Raw genomic sequence first — 17,255 nt, 5'->3', positions numbered from 1 at the left:
TTGAGTGCCAACAATTTTTAGATTATCTGCTATTTTAGAATATCATTGTAGTTACTGCCTTAACTTATCATAAATACTTGAATAGTCTAAATTTAATTTCTTAAACTAAATGTTTTTCATTTGGAAAAAATAATGTTTTCTAAACAGTAAAACTTGCGATCATCATCTAATCAATTAATGATTGGTATATTCATTGTATTAGGTTGAGATTATACTAACACTTATTAGTCACCTATTATATATAACATCTTGTAAGGTAGGTATTATCCAAATTTTACAGGGGAGAAAGCTTGCCATTATTAAGTACAAAAATCAGGGTTTGAACCTAGTTTTCTGAAACTCAACTCCAATGAGTACTCTTAAGAATTTTTTTTTTTTTTTTTTTTTGAGACAGGGTCTTACTCTGTCACCCAGGCTAGAGAGTACAGTGGCACAATCATGGCTCACTGCAGCTTCCAACTCCTGGGCTCAAGCAGTCCTCCCTCCTCAGTCTTCTGAGTAGTTGGGACTACAGGCATAGGCCACCATGCCCGGCTAATTAAAAAAAAATTTTTTTGTAGAGATGAGAACTCGCTGTGTTGCCCAGGCTAGTCCCAAACTTTTGGCTTCAAGTGATCCTCCTGCCTTGGCTTCCCAAAGCACTAGGATTATAGGTAGGAGCTGTTGTGCCTGGCCAAGATCTCTTTTTACAAACAATCAAATAAAACTCTACATATTGAGTTTATAGCTTGTAATTATCATATAATCAGCACCCAGATCCAGAAACAAAATAAGAGGCTGGCCAAAATGGCCAACTAGAAGCAGCTAGTGTGCACTGCTCTCATGGAGAGAAATAGAAGGAGTGAGTATGTACAGCACCTTCAACTGAAACATCCATGTACACACATTGGGATTCATCAAGAAAACAACCCACAGAGAATGCAGAAAAGCAAGGCAGGATGACTGCCCACCTGGGAGTGACATGGAGCCAAGGGAGCCTCCCTCGCCTAGGGAAGAATGACTGAGTGAGCAACCCTGGGGACCCATGCTTCTCCCATAGATCTCTGCAACCCTTGGGTCAGGAAACTCCCCATCGTAAACCCACTGCACCAGGGTCTTCGGTCGGATATGCAGAGCTCTGTGACATCTTGGCAGAGTAGCTGCTCAGGCACATGCGGAGCCGCAGGAGCTATAGATTCTTGGGCTTCTAGGCAAAAGCAACTGCAACTCGGCAAAGCAGGAGGTTAGACCCCTATACGGACCCCTAAGAAGCAGCTGAATTCAGGGGGCTGAGCAGCAATGGTCTGCAGGTCCCATGTCCACAGCACCTTACAGGATAAGACCACTGACTTGGAACTCCAGCCAGCCACTGGTAGCAGTGTTGATGTGTTGATGGAACTCCCCGAGGGAGGGGTAGGCTACCATCTTTGCTGTTTTGTAGCCTTAGCCTTTGTTGTCTTCAGTGTAACCACCCTACAAAAGGGCAGCCAGCTTGCTCTTTTATGTGGGTCCCTGACCCCTCTTCTCCTCACTGGGCAGGACCTCCCAACCAAGGTAACCAGCCACTCTTGCCACTGTTATTCAGCTGGCAGTGTTTCTGAACCTCCGGGGGATGGTGCTGCCAGGGGAAGGGACAGGCTGCCATCTTTGCTGTTTCACAGCCTTTGCCATTGTTGCCTTTTGGCTCTAGGAAGTCCAAGGTGACTAGGGTCTGGAGCTGTCTTTCTCCACAGCTCTATGGGAAAGCAGCTAGACTGCTTTTTTACATGGGTCCCAGATCTCGTTTCTTTTCACTGGGCAGAATCTTGTGACCAAGGTCTACAACCACCCCTGCCAGTGTTTTCTGGCCAGCAGCAGTATCATACTTTGCTGGGACGGAGTTCCCAGAGGGAGGGGCAAGCTGCCATCTTTGCTGTTTTTCAGCCTTAACCATTGTTGCCTTTGGGATTTGGAGAGTCCAAAGTGACTGGGGGCTGTAGCAGACCCTCAACAGAGCCCAACTGCTCTACAAAAAAGTGGTCAGACTGCTTTTTCACACAGGTCCTCAATCCTGTTCCTCCTCACTGGGTGGGACCCAACTGGGGTGTCCAGCCATCTCTGCCAGTGTTTTCTGGCCACCAGCAGTTTCAAACCTCCCTGGGATGGAGCTCCCAGAGGGAGAGGGGGACTGCCATCTTTGCTGTTTCACATCCTTCACTGTTGATACCTTCAGGTGCTAGATAAACAAAGGTGACTAGGGAATGGAGTGTACCCCCAGCATACTGCAGCAGCCCTACAGAAAAGTGACTAGACTGTTTGTTACATGGGTTTCCAATCTCATATATCTTCACTAGGCAGGTCCTCCTGGCCTGGTTCTCTAGCTACCCTCACTTCCAGGCTATCAAGCCAGTAGCAGCTCTGTAACTCCCTGAGAAAGAGCTCCCAGTGGGAGGGGCAGGTTGCCATCTTTGCTGTCTCACAGCCCTAGGCTTTGCTGTCTTCAGGCTTTGGAGAGTCTGTTGGGACCAGAGGCTAGCCGGTCCAGAGCCCAGCACAGAGTACCTACCTCACAGAAAAGTGGCTGGACTGTTCTCCATACAGGTCCCAGTCCTCACTTCTCTCAACATGGGACTCTAGCACAAACATGCTGTCCCTGTCTGACCACATCAATCAGAGGCAGCCCAGCTGTTAAAGGAACAGCCACATGCAGAGATAAGAAAGAACCAATGCAAGAACTCCAGCAACCTAAATGATCAGTGTCTTATGACCTTCAGACAACCACACTAGTTCTTAACCAGGCTGAGCTGGCTGAAATGACAGAAATAGAATTCCGAATATGGATGGGAACAAAGATAATCAAGATCAGGAGAATGGCAAAACCCAATTCAAGAAAACTAAGAATCACAATAAAATGATATAGGAGCTGACAGATGAAATAGCCAGTATGAAAAGGAACCTAACTGATCTGATAGAGCTGAAAACACACTACAGGAATTTTATGATGCAATTGCAAGTATAGCAGAAGAGACCAAGCTGAAGAAAGAATCTTGGAACTTGAAGACTGGCTCTCTGAAATAAGAAAGTAAGACACAAATTATTTTAAAAAGAATGAAAAGGAATGAGCAAAACCTCTAGAAATACAGGATTATGTAAAGAGGCCAAATCTACACATCATTGACATACCTGACAGGAGAAAGCAAACAACTTGGAAAACGTATTTCAGGATATTATCTATGAAAACTTCCCCAACCTTGCTAGAGAAGCCAACACCCAAACTCAGGAAATACAGAGAACTCCTGCAAGATTCTACTCAAGAAGATCATCCCCAAGGTGTATAATCATCAGATTATCCAAGTTTGAAATCAAGGAAAGAATGTTAAAGGCAGCTAGAGAGAAAGGGCAGGTCACCTACGAAGGGAACCCAGTCAAGCTAACAGTGGACATCTCAGCAGAAACCCCTACAAGCCAGAAGAGCTTGGGTTCTATATTCAGCATTCTTTAAAAAAAAACTTCAAGAATTTCATATACAGCCAAACTAAGCTTCCTCAATGAAGGAGAAATAAAATCCTTTTCCGATAAGCAAATGCTGAGGAAGTTTGTTACTACTGTTTGTTACTACCAGACCCACTTAAAAGAGATCTTGAAAAGAGCACTAAATATGAAAGGAATAACCATTACCAGGTAATACAAAAAAACACAGTTAAGTACACAGACCCAGTGATGTAAAGCTACCACACAAGCTGGCTTAATAACCAGGTAACAGCACAATGACAGGAACAGATCCACACATATCAATACTAACCTTGAGTGTAAATGGGCTAAATGCCCCATTTAAAAGGCATAGAGTGGCAAACTGGATTAAAAAAAAAAAAAAAAGCAAGATCCAATGATATGCTGTCTTCAAGAGACAGTTTCACATTTCACAGGCTGTGACACCCATAAGCTCAAATTAAAGGGATGGAGGAAAATCTACCAAGCAATTGGAAATCGGGGAAAAGCAGAGGTTGCAATCCTAATTTCAGACAAAACAGGTGTTAGACCAACAGAGATCAAAAAAGGCAAAGAAAGACATTACATAATGGTAAAGGGTTCAATTCAATAAGGCCTAACTATTCTAAATATATATTCACTGAACACAGGAGTACCCAGATTTATAAAGCAAGTTCTTTGAGATCTACAAAGAGTCTTAGACTCCCACACAATAATAGTGGGAGACTTCATCACTCCACTGGACAGTATTAGATCACTGAGGCAGAAAATTAACAAAGATATTCAGTACCTGAACTCAATATGGGACCAAATGGATCTGATAGACCTCTACAGAACTCTCAACCCAAAAACAACAGGATGTACATTTTTCTCATTACCACATTCTAAAATCAATCAGACAATCCTCAGTAAATGTAAAAGAACTGAAGTCATGCCAAACATACTCCTGGACCACAGTGCAATAAAGATAAAAATCAAGACTAAAAAAAAAAATCAATCAAAACCTTGCAATTACATGGAAATTAGACAACCTGCTCCTGAATGACTTTTGGGCAAATAATAAAATTAAGGCAGAAATCAAGAAGGTTTTTAATACGAATGAGAACAAAGATACAACCTACAAAATCTCTGGGACACAGCTAAGGCAGTGTTAAGAAGGAAATTTATAGCACTAAACACCCATATCAAAAAGTTAGAGAGATCCCAAATTAACAACCTGATATCACCACTAAAATAACTAGAGAAGAGAGAGCAAACCAACCCCAAGGCTGACAGAAAACAAGAAATAGCCAAAATCAGAGCTGAACTGAAGGTGATTGAGACACAAAAACACCATCCAAAAGATGAATGAAACCAGGAGTTGATTTTTTGAAAAAATTAGTAAGATAAATAGACTGCTAACTAGACAAATACAGAATAAAAGAGAGAAGATCCAAATAAACATAATTAGAAATGACAAAGGGGGTGGTGCCACTGACCCCACAGAAATACAACCATTAGAGACTACTATGAACACCTCTTTATACACAGACTGGAAAACCTAGAAGAGATGGATAAATTCCTGTACACATAACCCCTCCCAAGACTGAACCAGGAGGACATGGATTCCCTGAATAGACCTATACGGAATCTGTAATAAATAGCCCACCAACACCACCCCCCCCCCCCAAAAAAAAAAGGCCAGGACCAGATGGATTCACAACCAAATCCTACCAGATGTACAAAGAAGAGCTGGTATTATTTATACTGAAAGTAGTGGTGCAAAAAACTGAAGAGGAAGGACTGAAAGTATTACAAAAAAAATGAGGAGGAAGGACTCCTCCCCAACCCATTCTATGAGGCCAGCATCATTCTGATACCAAAATGTAGCAGAGACACAAGAAAAAAACAAAACCTCAGGCCAATATCCTTGATGAAAATTGATGCAAAAATCCTCAACAAAAATACTTGCAAACCAAATCCAACAGCACATCTAAAAGCTAATCCACCATGATAATCCCTGGGATGCAAGGTTGGTTCAACATATGCAAATCAGTCAACGTGATTCATCACATAAACAGAACTAAAGACAAAAACCACATGATTATCTCAATAGATGCAGAAAAAGGCTTTTGATAAAATTCAACATCCCTTCATGTTAAAAACTCAATAAACTAGGTATTGCAGGAATATAGCTCAAAATAATAAGAACCATCTAGGAGAAACCCACAGCCAACATCATACTGAATGGGCAAAAACTGGAAGCATTCCCCTTGAAAATGGGCACAAGACAAGGATGCCCTCTCTCACCACTCCTATTCGACATAGTATTGGAAGTCTTGACCACAGTAATCAGGCAAGAGAAAGAAATAAAGGGCATCCAAATAGGAAGAGAGGAGGTCAAACTATCCCTGTTTGCAGACATGATTCTATATCTAGAAAACCCCATAGTCTTGGCCCAAAAGCTGCTTAAGCTAATAAGTAGCTTCAGCAGAGTTTCAGGATACAAAATCAATGAACAGGAATAACTAGCATTTCTATACAGTAACACAGCCAAACCAAGAGCCAAACCAGGAACACAATCCTATTTACAGTTGCCACAAAAAACATAATAAAATACCTAGGAATACAGCTAATCAGGGAGATTAAAGACCTCTACTATGAGAATTACAAAACACTGCCCAAATAAAGCAGAGATGACACAAACAAATGGAAAAACATTCCGTGCTCATGGATAGGAAGAATCAATATCATTAAAATGGTCATACTGCCCAAAGCAATTTATAGATTCAGTGTTATTCCTAACAAACTACCAATGAAATTCATCTCAAAACAGAAAAAGCTATTTTAAAATTCATATGGAACCAGAAAAGAGCCTGAGCAGCCAAGGCAATGCTAAGCAAAAAGAACAAAGTTTGAGGCATCGTATTACCTGATTTCAAAGTATACTACAGAACTACAGTAAGAAAATAACATGGTACTGGTACAGAAACAGCCACATAGACCAATGGTACAGAATAGAGAGCCCAGAAATAAGGCCACATGCCTACAACCATTTGATCTTTGACAAAGCTGACAAAAACAAGCAATGGGGAAAGGACTCCCTATTCAATAAATGGTGGTGGGATAACTGGCTAGCCATATGTAGAAGATTAAAACTGGATCCCTTCCTTACACTATATACAAAAATCAACTAAAGATCGTTTAAAGACTTAAATGTAAAACCCAAAACTATAAATACTCTGAAAGAGAACTGAGGCAATACCATTCTGGATATAGATACTGGCAAATATTTCATGACAAAGATGCTAAAAGCAATCATAACAAAAACAAAACTTGACAAATGCGAATATAATTATACTAAAGAGCTTTTTTGTACAGCAAAATAAACTTATCAACAGAGTAAACAGACAACCTACAGAAAGGGAGAAAATTTTTGCAAACTATGCATCTGATAAAGGCCTAATATCCAGCACCTACTAGGAACTTAAATTTACAAGAGAAAACAAACATAAAAAGTGGGCAAAGGACATGAACAGACAATTTGCGAAAGAAGACATACATATGGCCAACAGTCATATGAAAAACAGCTCAACATCACTAATCGCTAGGGAAATGCAAGTCAAAACCACAATGAAACACCATCTAACACCAGTCAGAATGGCTGCTATTAAAAAGGCAAAAAATAACAGATGCTGGCGATGTTGGGGAGAAAAAAAAAACACTTGTACACTGTTGGTGGGAGTGTAAATTAGTTCAGTCATTGTGGTACACAGTGTGGTGATTCCTCAAAGACCTAAAAACGGAAATACCATCCGACCCAGCAATCCCATTACTGGGTATATATCCAAAGGAATATAAGTCATTCTGTTATAAAGACACATGCATGTGTATGTTTATTACAGCACTATTCACAATAGAAAAGACATGGAATCAACCTAAGTTCCACCAGTGATAGAGTGGATAAAGAAAATACAGTACATACACACCATGGAATACTATGCAGCCATAAAAAGAAAGAGATTGTGTCCTTTGCAGGGACATGGATGGAACTGGAGGCCATTATCCTTAGCCACAGGAACAGAAAACCAAATATTGTTATGTTCTCACTTATAAGTGCGAGCTAAATGATGAGAACACTTGGACACGTAGAGGGGAGCAACACACACTGGGGCCTCTTAGAGGAGGGAGAGGATCAGGAAGACAACTAATTTGTACTAGGCTTAATACCTGAGTAATGAAACAACCTGTACAACAAACCCCCTTGTTACATGCTTACCTATGTAACAAACCTGCACTTGTACCACTAAACTTAAAAAATAAATAAATAAAATGAAAAAAATCACAGCTAGTGAAGTAGTGAGGCTAGGACTTGTTTCTATAGTAGTATTCAGACTTGAATCCAGATTCTATTTTACTGTATAGTTTGGGCTCTATCTTATGTGTCCATAGTGGAACAAGTAATAAATGATTATGGTAGTTTTTCTAAAAGAAAAGGCAAAGAAGAAGATGTAGTATATATACATCATGGAATACTATGCAGCTATAAGAAGACTGAGGTAATGTTTTTTGCAGAGGCATGGATGGAGCTGGAGTCAAACTAACATAGGAACAGAAAACCAAGTACTGTCACTTATAAGTGGGAGCTGAATGACTAGAACACATGCACATAAAGAGGAGAACAACAGATACTGGGGCCTACCTGATGGTGGAGGGTGGGAGGAGCAAGAGAATCAGAAAAAAATAGTAATTGGGTACTAGGCCTAGTACCTGGGTGGTGAAATAATCTGTACAACAAACTCCATGACACAAATTTACCTATATAACAAACCTGCACATGTACCCCTGAACCTAAGATAAAAGTTGTTTTTTTAAAAACAAAAAAAATATTACCTACACCTCAAAATTACCCATCATGACCCCTTCCAATCATATGCCCCAAAGATAATGATCTTTTTGTCTTTCATACTCTTTTGAATTTTTCTTAAAGAGAATCACAGAATATGTACTTTTGTGCCTGGCTTCCTTCACTGAACATTATATTTTTAAGTACCATTCGTATTGTAGTTCATTCTCTTTGCTCTGTAGTGATCAATTGTGTAAATATACCACAAGTTATTTATTCTACTGTCGATAGGTTTTGGGTAATTTCCCTGTTTAAGGTATTACAAATAGAATGAATATGAATGTTTTTTAACATGTGAATGAGAACTATTTAGCTGCGAATACTGCTGTCCTTTTCCATGTGATTTGAGAAAAGAAATTATTACATTGGTAGAGATATAACTCACAATTTATAATATTGTGATTTAAGGTTTACATGTGATTTAATCTTACTGATTTGTAATTATAATTTTAGAATTTTTATATCTAAAACTCAGAGATGTTGGAAATTGTTTACATCAAATTGGTAAGAAAATTTCTATTGATAGGAACTTTTTCTTTTTCTCACTTTTATAAAGAATATCCACTTAGGATCCATGAGTAGATATGAAAGGGGAGTCCAATACAGGAAATGTCTTTGCTGCCTGAGCATAAGGTATCTAGGCAAAATAGCACAGCAAGATACAACTTAATGGTGTCATGAAATAATTTAGATTGAACTCCATTATGATTTACTTTATCTAAATATTTTTAACAATTATTTTTCATGTAAAACTGTACATATAGGGCACGTTTTACTCCTATCTATTACTATATATATTTTTTGAAAGGTGAAGAAGAAAACATTTTCTCAAAAGAATCATTCAAAGTTATGGAAACTCAACAAGAAGAGGAAACAGAGAAGAAAGACAGCAGAAAATTATTTCAGGAAGGTGATAATTGGCTAACAGAAGAGGCACAGAATGAACAGCAAACAAATGTAAAAGATAAACTTTCAATATGATTATGTTAAGGTGAAATGTAATACTGTTAGTACTGGTTTTATTACTTTTGCCCAGAACAAGATTTTTAATGTAATAGTATTTTTAAATTGTTTTACTGATAAGTGACTATAACTGAAATATTGCTTGGGTTACAAATAATACAGTAACTTGTTCTAATTCTATCATCCTAAAGCAACAAACTGCATTCAGTTTTAAATGAATATATTTTATTTAGTTTTATATAAAATATATTATTTTCTATTCTGATATTTTCTTTTGCATATGTGAAGGTATAGAGAATATGTGCATGTTACTAAAAACAATGAAAATAATGTATTTATAATGGCAATATAGTTTTGTTCTTAAATTTCAAAATTTAGGCTTTTAGGGAAAAGAAACACCTATTTCTTTTGAAAAATTATCCTGGTAATAAATGCCAACGTAAGGATATGTTTTTTTTTTTCCTCTTACCCTTTGATACCTGTAACTACTAAAATGAAAATGATAGACTTTGGATTTATATAGTAATTTGGAAATATAATACTTTTATTCATAAAAATAATATAAGAAGATTAATAAGTCTTACACCCAAGAGTTATGTGTTTAGTTGTCTGAAGATAACATTCTAGAAAGAGAAATTAGAAGGGCAGATAAGACTATATTTAAGAATAACCATTATAGAAAATAGTACAGACTTTTTTAAATGTTTAATTCTAAGTGTTCTCATTTTAGTGTATATTTCACAGTATTTATAGAAGATACAATAAAGTTGTTGTTTTTCTGTATGTACAGATTGAACAGGAAGTATCACTGGACCTGATTTTAGTAGAAGAGTATGACTCATTAATAGAGAAGATGAGCAACTGGAATTTTCCAATTTTTGAACTTGTAGAAAAGATGGGAGAGAAATCAGGAAGGATTCTTAGTGAGGTTTGCTTTCAGATATCTACTTTTTAACTGTAAATTTAATTTTCTTTAATCTTTATAGAAAGCAAAATCTAGTATTATATAATGGTTTAGGCACTAGTTCAACTGACATTGTTCATTAAGTTATTTTTCAGAAAAAAATATATACATAAAACAATTACATATAAGATGTAGATCATACTATTATGTATATGACAAGTAGTTTATTTGACCATATTAATGGGATTTAATTTATGCTAAATAAATAATAAAGATTTACATTTTCTTGAATGTTGAGGTTGAAAAGAACATGAAAAATCGTCTAGTTCTAACCACTGAAATTTAAGCTTAATTTTTCCACCTGCCCTCCCTATACTTTACTCAAGGTCAGATGGTTCATTTCATGCTAGAACTATGGGAAAATACTTTGATTTTACCACCGAGACTCAGAGTTATACCTGATGGCTCTGCATAACAGCATCAGATTAACCGCCCCAAAATATTACTCTCATTAATTACTTTAATATCTTATTTATGAAATGCAAAAACATAAGGATAAATTTTGTGAAAGATATATAAGTTCATCTCATTGAAGTCCTTAGGGATAAAAATGTGATAAACATAGTATTGTTTTGACTTTTTTTTAATACCCAGGACTAGATTAGAATAGAATTCACATGACCTTCAGTAAATTAGGAATAAAAAGCTAAGGAAAAGAATGGAAAAATTTAAAAATTGGGACATGATATGTATGGTAAGCCTTCTTTAATTTTCAGGGGCTTTAGGGTGATATCTTCCATTCTGATTTTTTGGAAAGAATTAATTGTAGGCAAGTTTTAAATAAATTATTAGCTTAAAGACATATTAATACATGGTTAACATTCCAAATCATGGAAACATTATACTTAGCTACAAATAGAAATTCTGATTTTTAAAGTAAACTTTATTTTAATTGACATTTAGGTTATGTATACCTTATTTCAAGACACTGGTTTATTGGAAATATTTAAAATTCCCACTCAACAATTTATGAACTATTTTCGTGCATTAGAAAATGGCTATCGAGACATTCCTTGTAAGTATTAACATATCTTATTATTGAAGTTCAAATAATATGGGTTTTGAAACTCTTTATCATCTTTCTTTTCAGATGGTCCCTTAAACACTTTTAAAACTGCATGTTTGAATTTTTTTTTTTTTTTTTTTTTTTCTTGAGAGAGAGTCTTGATCTTGTCATCCAGGCTGGAGTGCAATGGTGCGATCTTGGCCCACTGCACCCTCCGCCTCCCGAGTTCAAGTGATTCTTCTGTCTCAGCCCTCACAGGTAGCTGGGATTACAGGCGCCCACCACCACGCCCAGCTAATTGTTTGTATTTTTAGTAGAGATGGGGGTTTCACCATGTTGGCCAGGCTGGTCTTGAACTCCTGATCTCTGGTGATCCACCTGCCTCGGCCTCCCAAAGTGCTGGGATTATAGGCATCAGCTGCCACGCCTAGCCTGAAAAATTTTTTAATGGAGATTTAAAAAGAAAATTTGTATTGTACTACCTAGATTTAACTGACTACTGTTAACATTTTATTTGTCTGTTTTTTGTTAACATTTTGGTATATATTCTCCAAGAGTTCTTACATAAATTTATTTTTTGTAAAGGTGGTCATAATATTGATACATATTTATAATCTGCTTTTTCACCTGATTGTTATATAGTATACATCTTTCTATTTTTAAAATTAATTGCCTGAGTACTTTATCTTTTTAAAAGTTAGTCAAGAGTTTCAGAAAATCATTCACTTAAAAATGTTTAAAATTGATAATCTAATTTCAATTTTTAACTGTGTTCCGACTTATGGAATAATTTAATGGCTATTGCATATTGTGTTTGAATATAATTTGAGTTCATATTAGAAAAAGATAGGACTGTCTTTGTATATTGTCTACAGTTTCCCTCCATGTGGACACATTTTTGAGAAATTGGTTCTATAAATAGTGAATTATTATTCAATTGGCATAACTCACTAATAATGTTTAATAATTTAAGGTGAGTTACATATACTGTAATTTCCACTTATAAATTGTGCATTCAAAGAAGTGGTTGAATTTTATAAATGGGATATAGGGATACTTTAAGATGGACTTCAAAGGAAATGGAACGAAAAGAAAGAGGTGGTAAAGAGTCTTCACTGTCAGTTTCAATTAGGATATATTAGTTAAGAAAATAGTCTCTGGACCTAACTTTTCTAAACTTCAAAAATTTGTGAATGAGAATAACAATAGTACCTACTCCATAGGTAGTAATGGTATAAGATAATTCATGTAAAGCACATATCAGACTTTTTAGTAAATGGTCAGTAAAAGGTGGTGATTTATTAATAATAATTAAGTTCCCAGTGGATGCCATGTCATTTCTATAGGCAAAACAATATTATATTATCTACTAATGCATACATATACATTAAGTATTTGTTGAAGTGTTAAATTTTCATTGGATATTGATGTTAACTGCAATCATTAGATTCACATAGGTTATCTTATTCAATATTTTTTGGCAAAGTTGTATTATATACCTTTTATAGGTGAGAAGTAAACTCAGAAGGATCTTTCCCAAGATTATAAAACTAGATACCAAAGTACTGTTTCAGTTTCAGGTCTATCTGACTTCTAAAGCCTATACTCTTTACACTATGCCACATTGCCTTTTCACATAGTTGAATTTCAGTAAATTAATGTTTTATTGATCATATATGATGTATCAGACACTGTGCTGGAGGCTTTCACATATTTAGCATTTAATTCCTATAGCAAGCCTGAGACATAGTATTTCTGACCTTTTTGTTGGGGACAAAAATGTAAGTAACCAGAATTTGTAACTGTTCTGTGTACAAAACTGTTTTGTGTGCAAACATGAGTCTCTGTAATCAGACACTACATGATATTTTTGAAAGCCACAAAATAGCAACCTTAAGAACATTTTCCAATGCTTTTCAATACTCCTTGGTTATACTGCCTTTTCTTTGGCACCTTTACTATGTTTTCGTAGTATACGGGGAAGTTTTTAAAACAGAATTTTTTTTTTAACACATCAAGAGACTTTAGATCAAATAAAATTCAATTGTGGGGAATTATTCTGTCACATCTTTTTTATGAGGATATAGTATGATTAGGAAATTATTATAGTTTTTAAATGTTGTATGTTAAACCTAACAGAAAAACATTTTGGTGACTTTAGATCACAATCGTATACATGCCACAGATGTCCTACATGCAGTTTGGTATCTGACAACACGGCCAGTTCCTGGCTTACAGCAGATCCACAATGGTTGTGGAACAGAAAATGAAACAGGTACTTCCTTCTACAAATCTCTATTAATGATTTGCTCAGGAATAGTAAATCAAACTTTCTCATTTCATTACCTTTGTCCTTTTAAATTTTTCATTAAGTAACCTTTTAGTACATATGAAGGACTATGTAAGTTTTTTTAACCACTTATCCCCAAATTCTACTGTGTAAGTTTTGATGCATAATAATGACATGAAAATTTTTAAACCTGATACCCATCTTAAGAGGTAGATTAATATTCAGTACTGCTGGATCTATCATATTTCCTTCTTTGCCCCATTCTTTGGTTTTCCTCACTGAGATAGCCACTATCCTGAACATTATGATAATTAGTCCTTTGTTTTTTTAAAAAAAATTATTATTATTTTTGTCTCAAGTGCATCACATACATTTAAAATATATAACATTCGAAAACCAAAGAAAACATGTTTAAAAGCCTCGCAAAGTATTTTAATGATGACATCAAAAACTTTTATAAACAAATTTTGCTTCCAAAAACGTTAATGCTATTCCTTATCATAAATATAATAGTTTATATAAATACAATGAATCATAACATTTATAGTTCTCTTATTCTAGCTTATTAGAAGGGCCAGGCATGGTGACTGATGCCTATAATCTCAGCACTTTTACAGGTTTAGGCAAGAGGATCACTTGAGGCCAGGAGTTTGAAACCAGCCTAGGCAACAAAGCAAGACCCCATCTCTACAAAAATAATTTTTAAAAATTTAGCTAGATGTGGTGACACACACCTGTCCTAGCTACTCAGAAGGCTGAAGTGGGAGGATCTTTTGAGCCCAGGAGTTCGAGGCTGCAGTGAGCCATGATCATGCCACTGCACTGATATATTTCAAGACAATTTGCTCAGTTACCAATACTTGAGAAATAATATTACCATGCTAACCAGTGTAAATGTCATAGACTCAGCCACTGATATTACTTTTTACATTTGGGTAGTTGAGTCTAAAGTATGCATTATTTGTTTAATGGATTTGCTTTATGTCACTGGTTCATTTTTGTCTGCCATCTTATTTATTCTTTCTAGTGTCCTTCATTCCTTCCAGCAGTTCTGTGCTTTTATTAGAGATAATTTTCTTCAACTTTTTTGTTTTAGATGTCATTTTGTCTTAGAATAATGTATTTATATTTTAGCATATTTGAAGGTATTATTCCATAATCTTGTGACTTTCACAGTTTTTGTTGACAAGTCAAGACTTAGGTCATATTGAGAAATATAATATATAAATATAATATGTTCCTTTTTCTCTTTCCTATTGGTTTTTAACGTTTTAACTATGATGTACTTGTGTAATTTTTTCTGTATTAATCCTGCCTGATGTTTAGTGAACTTTTTGAATATGTTGGTTGGTGGTTTTTTACTGGTTTCTGTCATTCTCTTCAAAATTCAGCCTCTCCATTGTCCAATTCCAAAGCCACTCCCACATTTTTAGGTGTTTGTCACATCAGTACCTCACTTCTAGGTGCCAAAAGTCTGTATTAGTTTCTATTGCTGCTGTAGTAAGCTACCAGAAATTTAGCCTCTGAAAACAACACATTTATTCTGACAGTTCTGGAGGTCAGAAGTTCAAAAAAAGGCTTCACTGGAGTAAAATCAAGGTGTCAGCAGAACTATTTTTCTCCTATATGCTCTAGAGGAGAATTTGTTTACTCGCCTCCTCCAGCTTCTAGAAGCCACTTACATTCCTTGGCTCATGGCCCTATCTTTTTTCTTTTCTTTCCTTTCCTTTCCATTTCCTTTCCCTTTCCTTTTTCCCTTTCCCTTTCCTTTCCTTTTCCCTTTCCCTTTCCTTTGGAAATGGTGACTCACTCAGTGGCCCAGGGCAGAGTGTAGTGGCTCGATCTCAGCTCACTGCAACCTCCATCTCCTAGGCGGGTTCAAGCAATTCTCCTGCCTCAGTCTCCCGAGCAGCTGGGACTACAGGCGCATGCTGCCATGCCTGGCTAATTTTTTGTATTTTAGTAGAGATGGGGTTTCACCATGTTCCTCAGGTTGGTCTGGGACTCCTGAGCTCAGGCAATCCGCCCGCCTCAGCCTCTCAAAGTGTTAGTTTTACAGGCGTGAGCCACTGTGCCCAGCCAGCCCATTCTTTAAAGACAGCAGCATAACATCTTCAAATTTATTTTTGACCCTGACCTTTTAAGATCTTTCCAAGGAACTAGTGAAAATCGATCCAGCTCTGCAACCTTGGCTTTCTGAAAGTGCAGAACACACTTAACTGACAGCAACTCTCTTAATTTTAGTCTCTTTTGTAGTCTGGATAGGCTGAGAATTTCCTGAATTATCAAGTCCTTATTCCTCTTTGCTTACCAGTTCTCCCCCAATCTTTCTTTTTCCTCTCATATTTACTATGAACAGTAAGAAACCAGACTACACCGTCAACGCTTTGCTTGGAAATTTCCTCAACTAAATGTCTAAGTTTATCATTTGTAAGTTTTGTATTCCACATAACTGCAACACCTAATTCAGACAAATTTTCTGTTACTATATAACAGGGATTCCCTGGCCTCTAGTTTCCAGTGACATGTTCCTCATTTCCTTCTGAGCATTCATTGGCAGTGCCCTTAATGACCATTTTTCTATCTCCAGTCTGTTCTCAATGACTTAGGTATAGTATTCTCTAAGACAATATATGTTTTCTCTCTCATGCTGCACACTTCCTTCTGAGTTCTTACTAGCAGTGTTATGAGTTCTCATACATAGTGTTATGGAGTCAAGTATCTGTAGAAGAAAGGAAACCAAGTAGCTTTGGGGAACCAAGCAGCTATTGCAATGGAAAATTATGATGAAAACTAAGACTACAAGGACCATGGGATGTGCTGTCCTATTCTCACTGCACTGGAGAACTAATAGAAAATAAATGACAAGTTTAGGACTGTAATTAATGGTTGAAGAACCAGATAGCATCTCTGACCTAAAAGAAACCATTATTATTATTATTATTATTATTATTATTATTATTATTATTTTGAGACAGAGTCTCGCTCTGTCGCCCAGGCTGGAGTGTAGGGGCACAATCTCTGCTCACTGCAAGCTCCTCCTCCCGGATTCATACCATTCTCCTGCCTCAGCCTCTTGAGTAGCTGGGACTACAGGTGGCCTGCCACCACGCCTGGCTAATTTTTTGTATTTTTAGTGGAGATGGGGTTTTACCGTGTTAGCCAGGATGGTCTCGATCTCCTGACCTCATGATCCTCCCGCCTCGGCCTCCCAAAGTGCTGGGATTGTAGGCGTGAGCCACCGCGCCCGGCCAAGAAACCCTTATTTTTTATTGTAATGGGATCATAACTTCTGAAAATAAAACCCAATGTCTGATCCTGAAGTTGCTTGAAATACAATGCAAATAAGTTTGTGGCTTCAGTAGACCTCTTATGTTAGAATTAAGATATGAAATGGGAAATAAAGGATCCTGATAATCGAAATGAGATTATCTGGATAGATTTAAATAAATATTGCCTTGTATTCCCCAAATCCTGCTGATTCTTCCTGCTGGGAAACTGTCATTTCTCCTTGTGTTGATTGCCTGAAAGCCCTGTAATGACCTCACTTGAGATTATTGATTTATAGGGGAATAATTCACTTCTAAATTCAACTTTGCTGTCACTCATTTCTTTTAGATCCATAATTAAACTTATATCCTGCAGATCTTAGGGGAATAAGTATTAAGTCTGAATACCAGAGTAATTTACCAATTCATAT

The 17,255-nt window shown here is 36.6% G+C and overlaps 1 protein-coding gene across 2 annotated transcripts in view; it reads left to right on the top strand.

The window, feature by feature from the left end:
* PDE3B (phosphodiesterase 3B) overlaps positions 1-17,255 on the top strand; it is a 216,714-nt gene that overhangs the window by 170,137 nt on the left and 29,322 nt on the right. The window contains exons 8-11 of one of the 2 annotated variants that reach the window (XM_023230953.3): positions 9,141-9,289; positions 10,086-10,223; positions 11,163-11,274; positions 13,427-13,540. In XM_023230953.3, coding sequence (XP_023086721.1) covers positions 9,141-9,289; positions 10,086-10,223; positions 11,163-11,274; positions 13,427-13,540 — 513 coding nt within the window. The remainder of the gene's footprint in view (positions 1-9,140; positions 9,290-10,085; positions 10,224-11,162; positions 11,275-13,426; positions 13,541-17,255) is intronic. The other variant, XM_023230954.3, reaches the window with a different exon arrangement.

This window comes from Piliocolobus tephrosceles, chromosome 13, assembly GCF_002776525.5.
Source record: "Piliocolobus tephrosceles isolate RC106 chromosome 13, ASM277652v3, whole genome shotgun sequence".
NCBI classification, from domain to species: Eukaryota; Metazoa; Chordata; class Mammalia; order Primates; family Cercopithecidae; genus Piliocolobus; species Piliocolobus tephrosceles.
Note: the sequence above shows the minus strand (reverse complement) of the source record. Positions and strands in the feature narration are given on the sequence as shown.